The 23,383-nt window shown below is 39.6% G+C and overlaps 1 protein-coding gene across 1 annotated transcript in view; it reads left to right on the top strand.

The window, feature by feature from the left end:
- Positions 1 to 19,353, top strand: part of ap1m3 (adaptor related protein complex 1 subunit mu 3) — a 31,481-nt gene extending 12,128 nt beyond the window's left edge. Inside the window, exons 5-12 of the mRNA XM_026146474.2 lie at positions 5,828 to 5,975; positions 7,565 to 7,691; positions 11,359 to 11,501; positions 12,522 to 12,593; positions 12,877 to 13,035; positions 15,590 to 15,715; positions 16,276 to 16,351; positions 19,018 to 19,353. Coding sequence (XP_026002259.1) covers positions 5,828 to 5,975; positions 7,565 to 7,691; positions 11,359 to 11,501; positions 12,522 to 12,593; positions 12,877 to 13,035; positions 15,590 to 15,715; positions 16,276 to 16,351; positions 19,018 to 19,040 — 874 coding nt within the window. The 3' untranslated portion in view covers positions 19,041 to 19,353. The remainder of the gene's footprint in view (positions 1 to 5,827; positions 5,976 to 7,564; positions 7,692 to 11,358; positions 11,502 to 12,521; positions 12,594 to 12,876; positions 13,036 to 15,589; positions 15,716 to 16,275; positions 16,352 to 19,017) is intronic.
- The last annotated feature ends 4,030 nt before the right edge of the window (positions 19,354 to 23,383 follow it).

The following is a 23,383-nucleotide window of genomic DNA, read 5'->3' as shown; positions in this document are numbered from 1 at the left end:
TACTTTTTCCTATGGGAAGGTACCATCTGTGCAGTCTGCAATTCTGTTGTAGAAAGATGTTGAATCTATTTAATTATTCTTGAAAAATAATTTATTTCTGTGCATTTGTTTTACACGTGCATTAAATTAAAGTTGATTATGTCGATTAAGCATTGTGAGGTAAAGGGTGGGGGGGGGGGGGGGGGGTGTTAATATTTTTGCTGGGAGTTGGCAAACCTATTAGTTAGGTTGTTTAATATTTCTGCTAAGTACTCTTTAAGATACCAGAATAGGGATGATGGTGCAGCTTTAAGTTTATTCGATTGATCAGTTTTGCTGAACTATAAAATATTTTGGGTGCAGTGTATTTTTTGCATACAAGTATAACAGAATAGCTTTAGTGTTTTGGTTTTTAAAACTTGAGAATGAACAAAATGTAGCAACATATTTATAAAAAAATTGTTTTATTGATTAAAAAATACACTATATCAGATTCATATCGGTATCGGCAGATATCCAAATTTATGATATCGGTATCAGACATAAAAAAGTGGTATCATGCCATCTCTAATATTATGATACAACACTGGTTCATCAACTGAGTTATGTGCAAAAGAAAAAAAAACATTCCAAAAATGTCCACGTCTGAACTAAAAATGAGTGAAAAAGCAGCCAATGTCCAAAGAAAACTGAAAACCCTCAGAAAGCCTTGAAGGACTATTGCAAAAGAGAAAGCTCCTTGGAGGTAAAATATAAAGAGTGGTGAATAAAGATTTTTGCATGGTACGGTATATTTCTTTGATATTTGTGTTTAAACTATTTTGAAAGTATTAGCTAACCTTTCATTAAAAGAAAAAGGAAAAAAAGACATCATGAGTGGCCAAACGCGACAGTAATAAAATTTTAATACATTACCTTTGTCATTGCAACACCATCAAACTCTGTCTTTTGATATTTTCTCAGAGAGACACCCAGTGGCAAAACTTACACTCTGTGCAGTGGAAGTAAAAGAGGGCTTGTAGAAATTGCTTTGGTGATTTTATATTGGACAAACGGTGAAACAGTATGGCATTTAAAATGAACACTAATCAGGCTGATGAGGTGAAAGTTACAAACTCTCAAAGGCCATAATTGCTGCATTCCTGTCTGGTTTTAATGTAACCACATTTACTCAAGTGGTACCTGTATCATCCATCAGGGAACAAAACAGGAGTTTTTCAGCGAGGTAACAGCTTCATATTTCATGGTGCAAGTTAGCGGGAGAGAGGGAATGAGAGCAAATGATGATTCTGTTTGAAGTGCTCTAGGCCATTTTTTTTCTTCTCATTCAACTGAGCACAACTGGTGACTAAAATTGTAATGAATGGCTCAGCTTTATACACTGAGTGAAATGAAGTGAAGCCACTGCTATTCTTTGGACCACTCGTGCTTTGTGTTTGAGCTGTACACAGGGTTGTTTTGCTTTTACCCTCCTCATGGCTCCACAGAGAGACTTTTGTTTCCAGGAGAAGGATCAACATTCACTCTGAAGCCCACAGCACCACAGGCACATAGGCTGTTAGTGTGTGCATTTTATTTGATTATTTTATTTTGCTGTGAATATATTGTGCACACAATTTCTTTGTCTTTTTTTTGTTATTGCTATTAGCTGCTGCTGTAACAATTTGTCACCATCTTTATTTACAGGGTGCTTTATCAGAAACTTTCACATTTGCATAGTGTATTGTTTACCTTTTTCATGTTTTATGTGTAGTAATACATGATGGATGTTTAATTTAATGTGGTTTTTTTCACAGAGGTTTGGCTTTGGCTACGTGTGTGTGTGTGTGTGTGCGTGTGCGAGCGCGTGCATGCGTATGAGTGTCTGAGCGTCTGAGTACTGCTGATAATTACCAGGCTCCTGTTGGCACTCACACACAATGACACCATCAGCTGGACACACTCAAGACACTCAGACAGAAATCCCTGCTCTTCTCTTCCCCAAGGAGCCATACAGTTGTTGTCTCTCACACACTCTCTCTTTCTCTCTCTCTCTGACACACACACACACACACGTTCTGTCTCTCTGTCTGCAGGCTACTTCAGTTCTCTGACCTTTTCATGCCCCCAACACTGCTCTTCTCTTACATTTTAACACTATCTACCTGGCAAGAGTATAACTGTGTGTCTGTGTGGGTGGATGCAAGTGTGACTGGAGGGTTGCGCATGCACGTGAGTGAGTTCATGTGTGCACATACGTAGAAATCTTCATCGGCGTGTAGGCGTGTCTGTGTGTGTGTTTCCTTTGACTGCTATTGTTATGCTAATCCATCAGTTTGCTGCCAAATCAGCTTCCAGACCCTTTCATTAGCATTTCTGAGGAGAATCAGGGCAAAACAGAACAAACAGCAAAGCAGCAAAACAATCCGGCGTCAACCCCAAACCCACTTGTCGCCGCCTTTCATCTCTCAGCACTTACAGACTTTCCTACATGTCAGCATGCATTCAAGACCCGCTAGGTTGGAGGAACTAGGGCAGAAAACACAGAAAAATCTTCCGCCTCAATCCGTCAATCAATCCAAAACTTGTTTATTTGGCACATTTTGTGGATGAGATTAGATAGAAAATTTTGATTTTAAGGGAAAGCAAGACTCTTTTTGTTTAGCAGGATTTCACACAGTTAGAAATCACACAATCTCACAGACAAGTATGTTTAGAACAATCGTAGTTAAATAGTTTTATAATAAGAATAGTAAGACTTAGCACAGAGAGCTGCCAAGAAAATCCTTCAGTTTTGGAGGCTTCACAGCAAGTTTTGTTTATTTTTGTCCTTTTTTGGTGTTGTCTGCTAAAAAAGGGGAAATATTTTAGATGGCATTTTGTGTAATAAAAAAAATACTACATTTAAGCAATATTGTCTCCTTGATGCTAAGAAAAAAGTGTTTATTGCAGGCTTGAAGAACATCTTTTTAAAAAGTTAATTTTCTGGACAGTATTTTTATACGTTAGCCTTTAGAAGTAACACGTCTCCTTACAAGATTACTGCCATTAGCATTAGTCTGTTACTTCACAGTGATACGTGACAAAAGCAACTTGTTGGAGCACTTTTGTGTTACCAAACGTGACAGTACTCTGAAGTCGAGCTATGAAGTATTATTATCCATATACACACAATGTGAATACTTTCAGTGTCAAGGGGATCTTCTTTGCTAGTAAGCAGCTGTGAGGAAAGGGCCAGAGACAGAAACACTGCTAGCACATTAGGGAATTTTTATTTTATTTGTTTTATTGAAAACAAAATGAAACGGCTAATATAATACAATATTTAACAGAAATGGATTGCTTATTAGGAAAAAAAACCCAAGATCACAAAAACAAAACTAAACTAAATGATTGATTTTCAGAATGAACTCATTAGATTAAAGTAGTGTTTAGTACTTTAAGTAGTTACAGTGTAACACATTATGCCCAGCGATTTGATGTACCTGCACTTATAGAACATTGTACTGAAGTCACATTTCTTTTTAACTCTTCACTGATGCTGTGCATTCATACAGCTCACACCCACAGCCAATTTAAATTCACCAGTCAACCTAGCATGCATCTCTTTGTACTATGGTAGGAAGCTGAGCCAATCAGGAGATTAAAACCGGTAAGCGTTATTCTGTGGGGGACAGCGCTAACTACCACACCACCATGCTGCCCAGTACTGTTGAGTGGTTGGATCAGTGGCTTAGATGGCACTAATAATACAGGTTACATTCAATATATTCCTGAAAAGTATGAAAGGTGAAATGATAAACATTGCATACCTGCTTTAGAGATTCTCATTTTCAGCAAATAGAGATTTTTGAGGTTTGGAAATGCACCTGGAGCATTCAGGTCATTGATATGTGGTTTTATCTAAGGAAAGCTTGAAGGCCTGAGTGGGAGAATGAAAAGATGAGAGACGGCTAAACGGAGGAGGAGACAGAGTGGAGGAGAAAGTGTCAGAGTAATGAACTCAGGGTGGAGATAAGCGGCTGCTTCAGAGAGTGCACTTTGGATCACTGTCAGTCTGTCTTTTTTGTGCCAATGTCAAAGAAACTGATTAAATTCAATTTAAGCTGATACTTCTTCGAAGTACGATGAACTCTAATTTCAGTTTCTCCTGCCAAGTACCAGCATTTAATCATTGTGAATAATAATATACTCAGACACTAACATATATCTAAATACATACAATACAAAAATGATTAATAACCCTTCAACTGGAATAACTGTTTACACTTCATATTCTGGGGGGAAATAATTGGGAGGCAGAAATATCCAGACAGCTCTGCAGTGGGAATGAGGCCACTGAGAGCTAAACAGTGATGGGGGGCAGGTGTTTCGGTAAAAGAGGCCTGGTCACATGATGTATCATAGTGCAGCTCCCTCTTATTCTCATGACAAGTCATTATACATCCCTGGAGTCGAAGAGGACCGGTGAAACAAAGCTTTACAGCTTGGTTAAGAGCGATGAGGTAATGCAGTGCTCTGTTCTCGGGTAGAGGCAGAATAGTTACATGTTAAAATGTATAATGAGTTTATTGATTTGTTCTTAGTACAGTTAATATTAGACCTAATTTAGAGCAGTATATGTACATCGTTGACATTTTTCAGAAGTTGCACCATTAAATATTTTTGTCATCAGCCTACCACTTAAATTATGTAAATGTATGTGTTTACTGGGAAAGGAGCTTTCTGTGTCGGTGTATCCTGAATAATATCACCCAAGTGCCATAATTCTCTCTTAGTATTGAGCATTTTTAGTGTTTTTTAGCACATTGGTTTGGTTTCACATCTGAGGTTTTGATTCGGCTTGGCCAGTCTTAGTAACCAGAGGGTAGCTCATTTCCGTAGACAAGATCTCTGTCTTAAGACTCTAATTTAACTTTCAGTACCAAAGAGCTGACTGATTATCTGCAGAATGCAGCAGCAGCTAAAGACTTGGATGGTGGCATTAAAACTAGAGCTGAAAACAGAGTATGTGTATATATAACTGAGCAGAAGCATGAATCCAACTTTAAAGGCTTTACTTCAGCCAGTAACTGATCATCTTTTGTCCATCAGAATTTTCCTAAATTGTGTCAATAAAAGGCCTCTAACCTCCATTATTTCTGTCAGTGCATCCTAACACAGTTGCAAGCTACAGAGAAGCCTCAACAAATCAAAGAAAACTGACAAACTTGCTTCAAGATGCGTTACACGCTGCAGGTTCGGTTCCTTTGAATCAGCTGTCCCAGTCTTTCCTCATGGCCCAGTAGATACTCGATTCGTTGGTTCGTATTTACCCAGCCAATATGTCATTGTTTAGTCTCATGTAAACAAATGCTACAGCCCCAATTGATTTATGTAAATCTGTTTTCTAATTACGTTCATGAATAATCTTCGTACAGCACAAATACAAAGCTCCTTTAATTTATCCACGCTTGAGTAACTCATTTTTTTAAAGTCGTGGGGTGCGATTAATGCAAAGCGTAGAAACGTTCCTCAAGAGAGATTTGGTTCATGTTGCTAGATAAACACGCTGTTTGTTGCCATTTTTCATTTAGATATATTTGAGTTAAGGATCTCGCTGTTGTTCTTAGGCCTCTGAGAAGCTGTCAGTCTTTAGAGGAGATGAGGAGATTAAATTATAATTTCAGCCTGCTGCAGTTTATCATGGTACTCCTCCAAAATTAGAAAGTGCTGCCTCTTTCCCAGACACCTTCATGAAGGCTGCGATCATTAGTTTTCAAACTAGCTTGATGAATGATGTACATGGGTTTTCAGGTGTCCTACTCAGCAGGATTACAGACTGACTTTGAACACAACTTGAGCTTCTCTCTGCCTTTGTCTCCTTCAGGTACATTACACAGCAGGGCCATAAGTTAGAGGTCGGGGCACCGCGACCTCCTGCCACCGTCACCAATGCTGTGTCCTGGCGGTCAGAGGGCATCAAGTACAGAAAGAATGAAGTGTTTATGGATGTTATAGAGTCAGTAAATCTTCTGGTGAGTCAATATCACAGCATCATAAAGAGCTGTACAGTAAGAATGTTCATTTCCAGCCATGCGGTGACCATGGTGTCATCAAAACAAATGTAATGTACATAATATGGCTCTTTATCATTAGAATTTATATATATTTTTTCACCATTGAATTCAGTTACAGGAAGTAAACTAACATAATAGAAAACACATGACTCTCATTTTAATTTCACTATCAGTTCGTACATTGTTCAAACACCATTATCCGTTTTTTAAATCCATTGTCTAAAATCGCTGGACTTTCTCAAGCGGTTCAAATAGACTTGGCTTCCTTGAGGCTAAGTGGATGTGCGTTACTGCTAAAATTATCTTCCCTTGAATTGAATCGCTGAGTAAATTGTCTCTGCATCAATAATCATCCATTCTGTTCCAGTGCAATATTTTTGTTGTGTTTTCATTGAATGACTCAGTTTATGTCTAAGGTTACTCAGTAAATCAAGCAGACAAAATACCTCAGGACAAGTCACACACTATGTTTCTTGTGAGTGAGATGATTGTACAGCATTTTTAGTTAATTCATGGTCTAACTGCTGGAAAATAGAAAGGTTCAAATGCCCACCTGCTTTATTTCAGTAAATACTTGGTGAAAAACACTTTTCTTAACTAAAAGTATGTAAATGCTATCATCCAAAATATTTCATTACATTGTAACTTTCCCTTTCTTTACAGTTATTACATTCCCCCCCCCCCCCCACCACCACCACCACCACCGGGCTTAAATGGACAGTAATACCACGGTGTGCAAATGTGATGTTGTCAGGCTTCATGACCCAATTAGAAGAACTTCTATTTTTATTAAGGTCTAAGATTTCCTGCAGCAAAAGAAGAAGACGTTTGAATACATGAACATGCTGCGTCTTCAAATGCACAAAAGAATCAGATCTTCTCTCATGTGCCTCGTGTTTGAGGCAACACCTCAAGGACAATCAAGTTACAACTGCAGTTATGAGTCATGGAAACTAATTTGGTGGAGGTGTTCAACCACTACACAGGGGTGTAAAAACCAGTAACCGCTTCCTTCTCTGTGAACAGGGACTTTTTTTTAATGTTGACAGAGTTTTATTTCTTTCTTTTTTTATTTTGAGGTATTTTCTGCTTTATTGAAGTAGTAAGGAGTAGAGCAGGAGAAGACACAGCACAGGGCTGTGGGTTGGACTCACACCCAGGATGCTGGGTTTTAGCCATGTGGTAAATGGTTGCCTCCTCACCCAGTGAGTGAAACTAGCACCCCAACATTTTTTTTTTAGTCTTCCTCACCAGTGTTTTACTTACAGTTCCTACGCTGCATGCTAAAAGACTTTCTGTTTTGTCCCTCAGACTGTGTGCATCCTCTGAATGGTTAGGTCGATTGGTTTGTTGCTTTCTTCTTCTGGGAACTACATATCTGAAAAGTGTAATTCTTCAAATAACGAATATGTATTTGTTTCAAGAAAATTGTAATTGTAATCATCAGACTGAACTTCCACAGCTGCAAGGGGCAGATTTGACTGTGTAGCATATGTATTCACAGAATCTAAACAAACTAATGTTAAAATTTATTTTCTTCTCTGTAGGTGAGTGCCAGTGGCAGTGTCCTGCGCAGTGAAATAGTGGGTAGCATCAAGCTCAAAGTGGTCCTGTCAGGGATGCCTGAACTTCGACTGGGCCTCAATGACAAAGTGCTGTTTGAGCTCACAGGCAGTAAGTAACAGTCACCCACAGCCATTTGTGTCACTAGAAGCCTTTATTACAGAGCTGAACACTCGTGCAGGCAGCTGACAGAATGAAAAAGGATCAGAATCCCTGTATATCTGTGGATTTATCTCAGTATTATACATTTAAAAACAACATCCAGCACACATAAGGGTTGTAGCACTTGAAGTCAGTGAGGGAAATTTAATTGGAGCTGGACCTGCATGTGTTTACAGTAACTTTTAAACATTATTATGTACCGATCAGGCATAACATTATGCACGCCTAATATTGTGTTGCTCCCCCTTTTGCTGCCAAAACAGCCCCTGAAGGTGTGCTGTGGGATCTGCCACCAAGATGTTAGCAACATATCCTTTAAGTCCTGTGAGCTACAAGGTGGATCAGACTTGTTTTTCAAGCACATCCCCACAGATGCTTGACTGGAATGAGATCTGGGGAATTTGGAGGCCAAGTCAACACCTCAAACTTGCTGTTGTACTCCTTGAACCATTCCTAAACCATTTTTGCTTTGAGGCAGGGCGCGCTATCCTGCTTTCATCGGTGGTCAAGAGTACTCTTAACACTTTTCTATTAGAATCAGCATTGACATTTGCAGTAATTTGAGCTACAGTTGTACACGGGCCAGCCTTCATTCCTCACATGCATCACTGAGCCTTGGCCATCTATGTCCCTGTTGTGGGTCAACCACTGTTCCTTCCTTGGACCTCTTTGATAGATACTGACCACTGCAGACCAGTAACAGCCCACAAGAGGTGTTGTTTTGGACATGCTGTAGACTTACACGTGCCCATTTTTCCAGCTTTTTGTCCACATCGATTTGGGGACAAAATGTTTACTTGCTCTTTAATATACCCCACCCACTAACAGGTGCCAGGATGAAGAGATAACCTGTGTTATTCACTTCATATGTCAGTAGTCATAATGTTTTGCCTGATTGGTGTAGTATGCAGTCTATTTGTTGTAACTGATGAAATGACAGTAAGCCTCTAAACGATCAGTAGAATGCTTTATTGCTTTTTGATACACTTTCTACTTTGTTTGGTGCTGGTTGAGCTTTTGGCTTTTCACTCTCCCCTTGAACTCACCCTCACGCTTTAGCTCCTCTTTCTGCCTAAATCCCATGCATAACTCTCTTCCTACCTCTACCTCCCCCTCTCTGCCTACCAATTTTTCCACCGGTGTTTCCCACTGCTACATCTTTTCTCGCCTACTCCTGCACATCCTCCTCCTCCTCTTCCATCTCTTCTTCCTCCTCTGCTTTGCCTTCATTTCTTCCCCCCCCTACTGTTTCTAGTGAAGGGGAAAGGCTCCTTCACTGTCTACCCTCTTTGCCTCTGCGTTAATCCTCACCCCGGGCTACAGCCCTGCAGATGAAAGGTGAGGGTCCGCGGCCATCCTATGCAGCCCACAATCCCCCTGCTGTGTGTAGGAGCCTGGGAAATAGCATATCCTCAGAAATAATGATCAGAAATAATGATCAAACAGACGCACTGGCAGATGCAAACACACACACACACACACACACACACACACACACACACACACACACACACACACACACACACACACACACACACTCACACACTGTTAAATATTAAAAAGTGTTTTGCACTCTCATCTCCTGCAGTTACATTTTACATATCATTTCCCAGTCATTGGATTATCATAGTTGCTTGGTTTGTACTTTTTAGTCACAGCTTGATGCAGACAAAAAAAGAAAGAGGAAGTATAAATCATTTAATGCTGCCCTCCGCTGGTAGAAGTCCAGAACTGTCACCACACGGAGCTGAAATAACCATAACACAAGTCACTCCTGTGTTATTTACTGACTGAAAGCAAGCAAACAAAATCATTTCTATCCCTTGAATGTCCACAGCTGCTCGCATATTCTCTAAGTAATTCAAAATTCTCTCTCAGTGGCCTCAATGGCTTGTTTAAAGTCAGTGGAGTTTTAGGTTTTGAGACTGTGTGGATTGGGTAAAAATGACAGACGTTTTCAAAGCAGCCCATATAATCATATTATGAGCTGCAGGCTACTTTGCGTGCAACTAACAATTATGTTGTTATCAGTTTGCACTCTTATCATTTTCTTAGTTAATCAGTTTCTCCACAAAATGTCAAAGACTCATAAAAATGCCCAAGGTGACAGCTTTTAATTACTTACGTTTATAACTGACAATCAAAAATGGAGAGGTATGTTGTTTACAATAATATACATCAAACATTAGACTAACCAATCTTCACATTTAAGGCGATTAAATATTCCTTTGGCCACTCGAAGCACCATTAAGATGCTTTAGGCATTTATCAGTTGTCACTATAACGTCTTTTTTCCCCCCACTGTGTGACAGTGGACAGAAAAACAGATTAGGTTGCTCTTGTCTGCTACTGTGCATTAAAGACATGCTGAGAGTGGCCGTAAGGGTGAACCACAGGGGACACTGCTGCATCTTCAATCCTCCTCTGGCATGTGCACGCACACCTGTCTCTTCTTTGGGCCCCGAGGTCCAGGGAATGACAGACAGTATCCTGTATGACCTTTCATTGCTTGTCTTGATAACGCTGCATACAAGTGTGTGTGTGTATGTGTGTGTGTGTCTATGGTAGTGGCATAGAAGGACACAAACAGGAAGCGTTTCCTGCTTTTTCTTGACCAGGAGTGTTGGGTTCTCCATGGCATCCACCTTTCTCCACTTTCACATTATAAAATGTCACACACACAGACACACACAAAATCAATAGAGAAACAAGCGCAGTACACAAATCTGCAAAACGGGCATGCATAAACACATGCACGAACACCAACTCACGAGGGAGGACAGTGAAGAAGAATACACACAGAATACACAAATACGCACATCCACACACAGGCAGGCACATTCCCTCTGACAGGCCTCAGTGCTGGTCCCGGGGTTGCATTCTGAGCAGGTGAAGCTTTAGCTCACTATTGAACGGGGGATTTAGCTGAAGGCTCACAGGCCCACAGTCATTACAGCAGTTTTTCACCACTCTGCACCCTCAATTAACCACGGCAGAGGTGAGCATCAGGCGTTCTCCAGCAGGCATCAGAGGCTGCCATGAAAGAGATTCCCCTTACAGTGTAACTGATTACTGCAACAGTGCAAGTGTGTTCACTCTAGGTAGCAGCTTTAACTTTGAGAGTGTTTTTGTGCCGAGTCTATTCAGGGATTTTCTTTTTTAAGGGTTTTGCTTTTGTGACTTTAATATTTTGGGGGGCAATTGGCTACATAAAAAAAAAAATCTGAATACATGGAGGCATTATTGTCACATTTGAAATACTAAATAAATTGTTATAAACAACTAAAACAGCAGTGCGTACAGTGCAGGTGTGACTATATCAGAAGTCATTCATATCGCTTGAATGTCTGCAGAAATCAGTGAGTTTCATTTGGGGGGATGATGGCAGCAGGTATTAAATACAAACTGTGTGCTTGTGTGTAGCAGCAAAACTAATTGTTTAGTGGAGGATGAGAAGAAGGCACTGTGAGCTGGTAACACACTGCTTTCAGTGTGTGTTTGTCTGAGAGAGAGAGAGAGATGAAGTGTGAATGTTTGTCAGTCATCATTACCTTGACCTTGATTTCCCCAAGGCTGTGTACAAAGCTCTCAATCTTTGTGTGTGTGTTTGTGTCAGGAGAGAAGAGCAAGACAGTGGAGCTGGAGGATGTGAAGTTTCATCAGTGTGTTCGTCTGTCACGCTTTGAGAACGACCGTACCATCTCTTTCATCCCCCCTGACGGCGAGAGCGAGCTCATGTCCTACCGCCTCAACACTACAGTGAGGACACATAAACGTTATCAAAAGAGCACATTCTTTTCACATTAGGTCAAATGACATGACAACCCAAAAAGTGTCTTTATTTTATTGTTTTTGTACTCTTTGATGTTCATTTTTGTTGTATTAAGCTATCTACTTATAGTGAAGCTTGCTGTTCATAAATGATCTTCACAGTCATAGTAAATTGGTAAAGTTGTTAACATCCAACACTTTAAAAGACTCAGTTTTAAAAATAACATTACCCAGCTCTTTTTGGTCAATCGCAATAAAGAAGTAAAACTTTCACTCCTTTAGTGTACTTGAATGGACATTACTGTATCTGAGTCGCTGACTGTATTTATAAAAAATAGATGGAGCCTCCACAATGTTACCCAGTGGGGTTGAAGCCTTAAGCCTTGTTGGAGTGACCTTTTTTTTTTTTTTTTTTTTTAGCTTTGTTAGCAAGGTGCACCCATGAGACAATATTGGTGTATTACATATACACAGATAAATAGTGATTATTGGTAAAGAAATATCAAACCACAAACTTTATGTCAGTACAGTTAGCAGCACATCAGGCCATATTATTTGACATTTAACTTTGATTAAGATGCTCTAAAAAGGACCAAGGACTAACAAAACTCAAACTAGCTGATGTCATGCCTAGCAGGTAGCTAGTGGCTAAGGGCACCTCACCTTTCATTCAAAATGTTTAAGTACTTCTGTTGGTCTTCAGCAGCTCAGCCAATAGTTTCTGCACAAACAAATACTGTTAGGAAACCTGGATAAAATAATTATTCCAGTTACTACGAGATGGCATGATGAGACTTTAAAACCAAGACAAACACTCCCCTGAGTCTTTGAAAACCAGGATAAAGTGACTGGATGTGTGAATGTTATTTACAGCCTTCTGCAAGCACAGCCACAGCACTGTTTGTCTTGTTATGATGTGTGCAGCGATGCACTCGATTGTGCGCTCGGTGCATTTCTGACCTTGTGTCCACTCTCTGAATCCCTCGCCGACCTCTGGATCTCTGACAGGTGAAGCCTCTCATATGGATTGAGAGTGTGATTGAGAAGTTCTCTCACAGCCGCGTGGAGATCAAGGTTAAGGTAACGATGAATGACACACAAATATATGAATGCACACACATAGAGCAAAATGCACCATATGCTGATCTGGGTTTAAAGTGCATTAGTGCCTTCACTAAAGCTGATCTATAATTTATGACACATTCAATGGATTGCTGTTTGCCATCTGTTTGTTCGCAGTGTGGTGATGCAAAGTAACAACACTGTTGCATAATTGCAAGGTCTTATTTGAATTTGTGCATGTGCTTTTTGTTATAAAGATCTTTAATGACGCTTGAACTCTGTTCTCTGACATCATCTGCAGGCTAAAAGTCAGTTTAAGAGCCGCTCCACTGCCAACAACGTGTCCATTCTGGTGCCGGTGCCCAGTGATGCTGACTCACCCAAGTTCAAGACCAGCACAGGCAGCGCCAAGTGGGTGCCTGAGAAGAATGTGGTGCAGTGGAACATCAAATCTTTCCCTGTTAGTGTGGCCTGTAAACAAAATATATCATGTTGTCATTACTGATATTTTCTCACAGACACTCACAGGCATAGCGCTTCTCAACAAGCAGCAATAAATAATAGATTAAATCAAATAGACTGAAAACGACAGACATTCTTTAGCTGTTTTGGAAAAGTGTTTTCCATTTATTCTTTTATTCATACAAAATCAAATATTAGTCCCTTAAAAGTAAATACTGCCCAGAGAGTGAGCTGCCATGACCGAGGTTTGTGTTCTGAGAGTGCTTCCTGTTTATACTATAATTCATATACTCTGATCTATGTTAGACACATGTGTCCATTTTTCAAAACGTACAGCAGATGGCGCAAATTCTGCTTTTGCTTTAAATGTAGTGGCTCAGGACCAACTATGGATCCACTATATATATATATATATATATATATATATATATATATATATATATATATATATATATATATATATATATATATATATATATATATATATATATATATATATATATATATATATATAGTGGATATATATAGTGGATATATATAGTGGATATATATAGTGGATATATATATATATATATATATATATATATATATATATATATATATATATATATATATATATATATATAGTGGATATATATATATATATATATATATATATATATAGTGGATATATATATATATATATATAGTGGATATATATATATATATATATAGTGGATATATATATATATATATATAGTGGATATATATATATATATATATATATAGTGGATATATATATATATATATATAGTGGATATATATATATATATATATAGTGGATATATATATATATATATATAGTGGATATATATATATATATATATATATATATATATATAGTGGATATATATATATATATATATATATATGGAGGTTTTTAAGCTCCCCTTTTCCCAAGTGATGCTTTGAAAGCAGAGCAGCAGCAGCTTGATGCACTTCTACATAATCCTGAAAACAGAATATCTGTCAGAAATGAAGATGTGTTGTGACAAATATTAGACAGCAGCCATTTATCACTTTATCGCCAACCTCCCAGCATACAAAACCAGGCACAATCACATCTTATCTCCCCTATTTTCCACTTTGTTTTCAGTTTGTGTCAGTTTCTGCTCTGTAGGCTCCTCAAAGGAAATTTAACTGGCTTGAAGCTGAGGTTCTTTTATCTGTCAAGTCTTGATATCCCCTTTTGTAATTCATTACACATCTAATATGTCAGGGAGGGTTAGCAATTGCAGCTGTAAAGTATAGTTGACTAACTTGCGTGTGACTGTGCAGAGGATTTTTCCATCACTCGCAACCTTTGTACCCTGTAAAAGGACGTATTCTCTCCAGTCTCGAGGTTTAGATTGAGGAAACAAACAGAAAGCGGTTATAGAGAGCGCTCATCCACAGTCAACCAGCTGTGAGCTCCACCCAGCTACGTCTGACTCTGTTTTTATAAACACCAGAAATGTTTATGCAGCATTTATAAGTCGATTTGCCTTCAGCTATTTTATAAGCATGAATATATGTATCTTTGACATATTTATCATTTATTGGATATTTCTTATCAGCCTTAAGCGAGGGCAGAGCTGATAAGGTTTCCCATAGCAACCGTATAATGACAAGAAAAAATGTTTCATAATCAGTTCAACAATGAGGCTTTTTTTTTTTGTTTGCAGTTATTTCGGTTTGTCGGTTTATTGAAGTTTAGAAACGACATTACCAAATGATTATTATGCTTAATCAGCTTCTTCCTGTGACAGATGGGTTGCTGCATGAATGCACAATTTTCCGCCACAGTTAGAATAGTTATTTTAAAGCAGAGTGTTTCTGTGTTTGGGCTTCTGCCTGAGCTCTTCTCTTCGGTTCGATGTGGGCAGGGTTCAGGCGGACAAAGGTGATGTCACATACAACAGCGTTTCAAAATTGTAATGACACTTGTGTTGTTTTTTTTCCTTTGTTGCCAGGCTACTTGTACAGAAAAAAAGAAATTCACTTGCACAGTACTAGTGAAGCAGAATAGATTAGTTTTTGTTTTTTGTTTTTCTTATTTTTTAACAAATGAACAAGAATGCTCCAGTTGTCGCTTCATCACTCTAAAATCAATCCATCCAACCGTTAGCTTGAGCTGCTTATTATTTAAAAAGGTCCTCAGGTGGCTGGAGCTGGAACCAATCCTAGTCGACTTTGGGTGTAACAGGAACACCCAGGTTAAAGTCAGCAGTAAATATATTATATTATGTGGTTTATATTATAAACCAAGTGAATAGGAGGCTTCAAGAAAGTCGAGCCAGAGAACAAACTTGCATGTGTTTAATATAGTATATGCTAAATCCTAAAAAAAAACTATATCTGATTCACCTTGATATGATAAGGTAGTTGCCTCGTGTGGCTGTGTGTATTAACTGGAATGGGACGCCCCCTTGAGACATGAGCTTTATAAATGGCATCATCCTAAATTTAAGAGTTTACCTAACAGACCCAATAACAGCTCTGTGGCCTTTTCTCTTTTCTGTTTGGGTGTCTAGGGGGGTAAGGAGTACGTGATGCGAGCACACTTTGGGCTGCCCAGCGTGGAGAGTGACGAGCTCGAGGCAAAGAGACCAATCACAGTTAATTTTGAGATACCCTATTTCACTGTGTCTGGGATTCAGGTAGGAGATGACAACGCACCGTTTGCCTTCACTGCCTCCTTGTACAGCTGCATTCTGTAAAGTAAAAATTATTACTGGATTAAATGGATAACTTATTAAGTCATCTTTTAAGTTTATGGCAACGATCTCCTTACACACTTTGTCTCAATTCACTCCTTGTTGAATTTAAACCATAGAGCAAAACTACCTTCACATTCCAATGTCTTTGATATTTAGGTCATTTATAAATGAGCTCTACCTGACTACATTAGAGTTCACATGTTTCAATTTTACCTTCTCTCTTTTGTTACAACCCATTAAAAATGAGACATTTTTTAGTTCTTCAGAATGTCTTTTATTTCTTCAGTTAGTGAGAAGAAAAAACAATCAAAATGTGGAGATCTGTGGTTTTCGCTAGATAGAAGGCATTTATATCTGCTGTAAATGAACTGACAGAAAGCTACCTGAGCGCACAGTCTGTTTATAGTAAACTGTAATGTCAAACCACTAAAGAAAATGAGGGTTCATAATGTGTTTGAATGAGTGAAATAACTGTAGTTAAAATGTCAATGTTCCCCCAGGTGCGCTACCTAAAGATCATAGAGAAGAGTGGTTACCAGGCGTTGCCATGGGTGCGCTACATCACGCAAAGTGGAGGTGAGAAAATAACGCAGGGAAGTGGAATTCATTACAACTCACCCTTAAAAACAAACACAAACACTGCAGATTGGCCACTTAGGACCACTTTTTAACTGGAAATGCTGCTGCTCTGATTTGGCAGCACGGTTGATGAAGTTTAAGAGAATTTTACAAATACTTTTTGAAGGATGAAACTTTCATGTACGACAGAGCTGCAAATGTCTGCATCTGTGGTTTGAAAGCCCTTGGATTTAAAATTGCATTTCTCTCATTAAGTAATAATGTAGTCAAAGTAGTCATCATATCGAGAATCATTTTTGTTTTTAGGAAATTGTTCTCAAAAGTCTAGGCAATCAGGGAAGCAAGAATAATTATTCTAATTTAAAACATATTCACAATTTTCAAAAATACTCATTCTTAGCTTTGTCCAAATAATAGCATTAAGATAGTTGGGGGTAGCAGACCTGTGACAACATGGACCTCAGGTGGTTAAGGTTTCAGATAAAGATAACTGAAAAGCGTTTTTTTAAGGTCATTATAAGCTAGAGGAAAAAAGAAAAAACACAGTTTGCTTCATCAGGACTGTGTGTCTCATCTCATCCACAGATTAGCTAATTTGAAAAAACCATCACATAAAACATGACAATTAACATCAAGTGTCGGAAGACTACACGGTGCATATTTTGAACTTTTTTTGGATTCCAAGTTGGTGTTCCTAGAAAGACAGAGGAGTAAATTCCCAAGAGAGATCAGAGTCACAACCGGTCTTCCTGCATCAGTATTCAGTGTGTGTCCCTCGAATGAACCCAGCTGGATAGCATCTATCATATCTATTACCTGGCTCTATCACCACGAGCCATGTCATCAGGGGCTTAGAGTGACAAAATGCAGGTTGCCAAGGATAGAAACCTTCTGGCTTCTTCGAGGCTTAGGTAGCATGTTTAATGTCCAACTTTGAACAGAAACAGCCGAATTTCTGCAGCAACGTTAGCACCTGGGATCTTGAGATTCAGTTGCTGCCCTGGGAATGAACCCACATCCGTCAGCTGCTGACAACAAGGGCGACAAGGACCAAGAAGTGTTTGTCAGCTTTGAGCTTGTTTCATCCCATTAACCTGAGATGTTACCTGCAAAGCATGTTGAAATAAAAAGCAACACCTTCGCCCCAAACACACACATGTCATTTGAACAGGTCAGTTTAAAGCTGCAGTGTATTGATGAGACTGCAGCAAAGTCCTCCACACAGGCTCACGGGTTTCAGTGGGGACGCAAATGGTAATGATATGGAGATGGGAGTCCAGTACCTCTGCTGGACAACCGCCAGAAATCTTCAAGTTTCATACCTGCTATCTGCCCCAGGAATGAACCTGACTGCATTACATCAATCATATCCATTACCTGGCTTTGTCAGGGATGAGTCAGGGGATGCAGAGGTTGAATGATACCACAGGGTGCCAGGAGGCTCCCAGGGTGGCAACTTGGCAAATGCCAAGGTTACGATCACCTTGCTGTAACATCAGCAGAGAAGCAAAGGAGAGAAAGCGAGAGGGATCGAAAGGAGAAAAGACGAGAACAAGTTAGAGAAGGAAAGGGGACGAAATTTGGGTGACTTGGAGAGATGGCTATTCCCTTTCTCTTACTGTTAACATCAGCAGCACACAGAGGGAGACGGGCGCGATCACATTTCACTCGACACTACAGGCAGACACTCTCACACTGATTAAATAATACCCTGATGCTGTGTACTGTAGCTAGTGGCTCATTAATGATTGATGAACAGGCATTTGCTTGTACTGTACAGCAGTAAGTCAAAGTGATGACCACTAATATCTGACTGATCAGGTGATGATGCACATTAGCTGGATGTTTAACATGACACATCACTGATCCAGGTTGTCACTGGATCCGGTTCTTGATATCATAAAGGACTGCTTTATTTCAGTGGAACCACATCTGCCCCCGTCTCACCCTCTGTCTAGCATCCTCCTCTGTCACACCAACCCTCTGCATGTCCTCCTTCACTACATCCATAGAGAATCTTCTCTGTGGTCTTCCTCTTCCTCCTTCAGGGCAGCTCCATCTTCAACATCCTTTACCCAATATATCCCTCTTCCCTCCTCAGGTCCTGCCTGTCTTACTTTCTCCACTCTTACTTTGTAAATGAACCATCTACTTTTAGTTAAGCAGATATTTAATCCCCCTTTTTTCTTGCTGCTATTACCAACATATCTGTGCTCACCCTGACCCCTGGAAACACCCTAAACTCACCTCTTTCACTGAGTTGTTGATATTTAACTCACCGTCTTGTAAGTATTATGTGCCAAACTCTGGGAAACTATTCAAAGGCTGTGTTGTCAGGATTTTTTGTTGTTTTTTTTATTTAATATATATATATGAGCATGGTTCAGTTAACACACACTCTGTATTCTGTGCCACTGATATTTACCTTAAGTTCAAGTTCAAAAGAGTCAAAACAAAAGCGCATAACATATGCAAATGGGATGTTCGCATACTTCTGTTTCATCTTTTTTGTGACACCTCCGGGGGTGCACACGTGCATCGTAATTATTCTGTACACCTTGTTTTGAGATTTAATGGCACCATTATAAAGTGGTAGTGATGTGCAAGAGCACTGAGGGGAAGCAAGCTGCACGTTAATGCTCTGCTGTTACGTCTCTTGGCAGATTACCAGCTCCGGACGAACTAAAGGGCACAGACGCTGCTAGACGAATGGATATTTTCTTTCTCTGTCTGTCTTCGTCTCGCCTCCATTTCTCCAGATTTCTCTCTGCAGCGGACAGCAGAGGACAAGTGCAGGAGGACAATTTTTTTTTCCTTCCCCTTACACTGAATGGCAACAGGACGTCATCCCTTCCTCTAAAACTAACTTGACTCAGACGGGAAAGTGTGGTGCAACACCTCTGACCTGTAATTTCTATTTCAGATTCCTCCGGTCTTCAGTAAAGCGTAAATAATAAACTGAGCCTCACTCTAAATGAACATGGAGGGCTCATTTAGAGTGAAGTTTCTGGACTCATTTTTTTCTAGTTTTCTTCAGAAAGGGAAAAAACATGTTATTGTAGTTTTCGAAACATGGTCAATTTGGGCTGCTCAGCTTGTCCAGTGGCTTTCTGCTGAGTACTATGTAATCTGACTGATTATGTAGTCCCAGTGTACAGCAGCTGTGATTGTTTATCACCACTTGTTATTTCTTTAAGGGCCATAATGTTGCAGACTGGTGATTTTTCTCTATATTGAAAAATGCCAAGTACTCAAGTTACATGTGGTTCCAGGCAGGATCTTAGCTTCAACACAAAACCAGTCAGCATCTTTAACATTCGTCTTTCTCAATCACTCCTATGACCCGTCCTTCATATTCAGTGGTTGATTTTTGTCCTCTCGGAGCATGTTTTTTTTCTAGAACCTCTGTGTTAAGATATAATAGAACATTAAGATATAATAGAACCATACCAAATATAAAAACATCTATTTATAAATAGACGCAGGCATTGCCCCCAAAAATGCCTGCGTCTCATCAGCCCTAGCACTGTGAACTCCAGTGCACTGAAATTAACACCAGCAACCAGATCAATGATTAATAAGGCACAATATTGTCAGAGGCATCGGCAGTGTAACGCGACACCGTCGACACACTCTCATGGGGCCTGTAACCTTGTCCTTGTGCTCAAAATCAGCTTCCAGCTCTGAGCACATACTGAAGGAATGAAAAAGGTGGGGGGGGTTTGGGGGTTTCTTTTTTTTATCCTTATATCTGTTGTTTATACTGTAATCACTAATCACTGCCATGTGGAAAGGAGACTTTAAAGGAAAACAGAAGGGGGTACAAAGGTAAAATTAACCTGAAGAGAGTTTGTGTGCAGAATGTGAGAATATTGACAAAATGATGAAGAATTCTTTCCCCCAGGATTCTTCTCGACTCCCTCTACTGTGCACGCTTTTCACCACATCAGTTCAGCTGCATTGCTAACAACACAGAAGAGTCCTGAGTCATTTTTACCATGTTTGCTGTTAAAACAAAAACATACTATTACAATCAGTCCTTTTCTTTTTTCATGTGGAGACCTGTTTGAGACCCCAGTGATGATTTTAATAGATCTGTGTTATGTGTTTTGATTAATTTATCAAGGACAATTTGTCCATAGGGAACAAAGGGATATATTTGGAAATAAAACATTTTGTATCTTGTTATGGGATATCAGTGTTTTGTTTGTTTGGTTGTAATTTTTGCACATAGTTCCTTACTACATTGGTCAAGCAAATTTTAATATTTGTGGGTGAAATAATGTTTGCCAGCTCTGAAATGTAGATCAACAATCTGTCACATTAGTGAACAGATCTCAGATTAGTGCTCCATTATTATTCTGAGTTAACGGCATAAAGGCGCTACATTAAGGTGCAATTCTTTTAAATGATTAGTCTGACATTTTGTGAAATATGCTAATAAATTCTTGCGGGACGTTAGATGAGGTAATTGATGCCATTCTCATGTCAGTTTGCTACACGGACCAAAAAAATTAAAGGAGCATTTTGAATATACATGAGATTTCAGTAGGAAAAAAACATGCTGGATATCTATACTGATATGGACTGGGTACTGTTTCAAATGATGCAACATTGTTTGATGGAAATGACAATAATCAGCCTACAGAGGGCTAAATTCAAAGACACCCTGAAAATCAAAGTGAAAAAATTACACGGTAGGCTAGTCCATTTTTCCAAAATTTAATTTCAGCAACTCATAACGACACTCATGAGGTCCCTTTGTAGAGCTCTGACAATACCAGAGGATGCCCCTAATGAGATGATGGTTGGTGCCCTGAGAGCTATCTTCCCAGGTCTCGACTGGGGCACCACTGAGCTCCTGGACAGTCTGGGATGCAACCTAGTGGCACTGGATGGATGGAAACAAAGTCCTAGAGGTGTTCTATTGGATTCAGGTCAGGCAAAGGGTGGGGACCAGTCATTGGTATCAGTTTTTTCATTTTCCAGGAAGTGCCTGCAAACATACTGCCCCATGAGGCCAGGCTATGTTGTGCACCAGGAGAAACTCAGGACCTACTGCACCAGCATATGACAATCGGACTCCACGGTGCCGGGCACTGAGCACAGGGCCAACTAGCAGACGTCAGCCCCTCAAAGCCACTCTCATGAAGTCTGCGTCTGATTGTTTGATCAGAGACATTCACAACTTGTGACCTGCTGGAGGTCATTTGGTAGCTCTGGCAGTGCTCGTCCTGTTCCTCCTTGCACAAAAGACCAGATATCAGTCCTGCTGATGAGTTAAGTCCATTCCAGCTCTCCTAGAGTAATTGCCCGTCTCCTGGAATCTCCTCCATACTCTTAAGACTGTGCTGGGAGAAACAGCAAACCTTCTGGCAATGGAACATGCTGGAGGAGCTAGACCACCTGTGGCATCACTGTAGGGCCCTGGTATTGCCTTGTGTTACCAGTAGTATTACCGCAGACCCTAGCCAAATGCCAAATTAGTGGGAAAAAAAACAATTAGTGGCCTCCACCCCTAAAACCATTTGTATTTGGGGATTGTCTCACTGTTGCCCCTCCTGTTGTTAATTTCATCAACACCAAAGCAGCTGAAACTAATTAAAAACCCTCTCTGCTACTTAATTGACCAGGTCAATATCTCAGAGGTTTAACTGACTCGATGCTGTACTCTGATTAAAAAGTGTTCTTTTGTTTTCTGGCATGTTTTGGTTGCCTGGGGTTAGGGATAATTGTTATCTAGTTAGACCACAGACAGCTAAGTAGTCATTGGAATAAATGTATGCAACATGCTAATGCATAGCGTTAAGCTAGAAGAATTGTGAGTAGAATTTGAAGGGCCGCCATATGCATCTTCACGTCTCACCCACAGATGTTGTTTGGCGTTTCAGCAATACTGTGTTCAAAATGAAGCCTAGTTTTGGAATCAAACGAGAACTCCATTCAAATGCAATGTGGGGAAAGTCTTAAGCAAACAGGATGCACCTGAACAAAGTTAGGAGGGCCACAGTACAAGGTCTGAATATTTTAGTAAATCAGAATTTGGATTTTTTTTTTTGTTTTATTCTTCAGTGGAAAAAAACGTGTTTTTACTGCAGTGTAAACTTGTGGACAAGAATGACCACTTTATCCTTTTAAGATGAATTTAACAACACGATACCAAGCAGAAGAGCGGTCTGAATGTCTTTCAAATCCAGTGTATAGCAGAGAAACAATTTGTCCAGTTTTTGTATTCTTTCTTCTGTTTAGCTTGACAGAAAAGCTCTGAATCCTCTCCTCCCACACAGTCCTCTCTCCTCAGTATCAGAACTGCCTCCCAGTTCGCTCTGTTCACCTCTTCTGGCTGTCATGCATGGGTTCACAGCCAGTCATTTCTACTGTATAGGCCACTGCAGGTCAAAAGGCAAACTTATGTAAGTAAAAGTCAGAGGATTTCTGTGTGTTGTCAAAATCCAGCAGGGTCCATGCTATTTTATTTTTCTCAGTGTGTGTGTGTGTATTGAAAGAAAGTGGTGCTGGTCTATGCCAGCCCCCACAGATCACTGTGTTGTGCATTGTGCCTTCAGCTTGCTGTCCATCATCACACCAACAATGGTTAACTGTGTGACCCTTTTGTCTCAAGGCAGCAGCCTGTGCGTATGTGCGGACAGATAAAAGGCGTTACTGACTTACATACGCACACACAACAGAAACACAATGCAAGGCCATTTTTTAGGTTATTCTGTAAGTGTTTCGCAAACACGAATGACCTTTTGCATCTTCTACTCTGATTCTGTCCTTGCGTCTTAAAAGTATCGAACGAACTTTTCCAAAAGGACGAAACACGATTGCTTTTGCGATATATTTTTTATATATATATTTATATACATTTATATTTCTGGAAACAAGAAGGATTAAATTATACCAAAGCTATATTTTCAGCAGCATAGCGTGGAGTTGTCCAATTCAGAGAAAAACTCATGTAGACATATCGACAACCTAGTTTAAACGATTGCAAATGCACTGAAATTCTATGACTGGCCAGGCTGA

Source organism: Astatotilapia calliptera, chromosome 17, assembly GCF_964374335.1.
Source record: "Astatotilapia calliptera chromosome 17, fAstCal68.1, whole genome shotgun sequence".
NCBI lineage: Eukaryota > Metazoa > Chordata > Actinopteri > Cichliformes > Cichlidae > Astatotilapia > Astatotilapia calliptera.
This window is presented reverse-complemented; position numbering and strand designations above follow the sequence as displayed.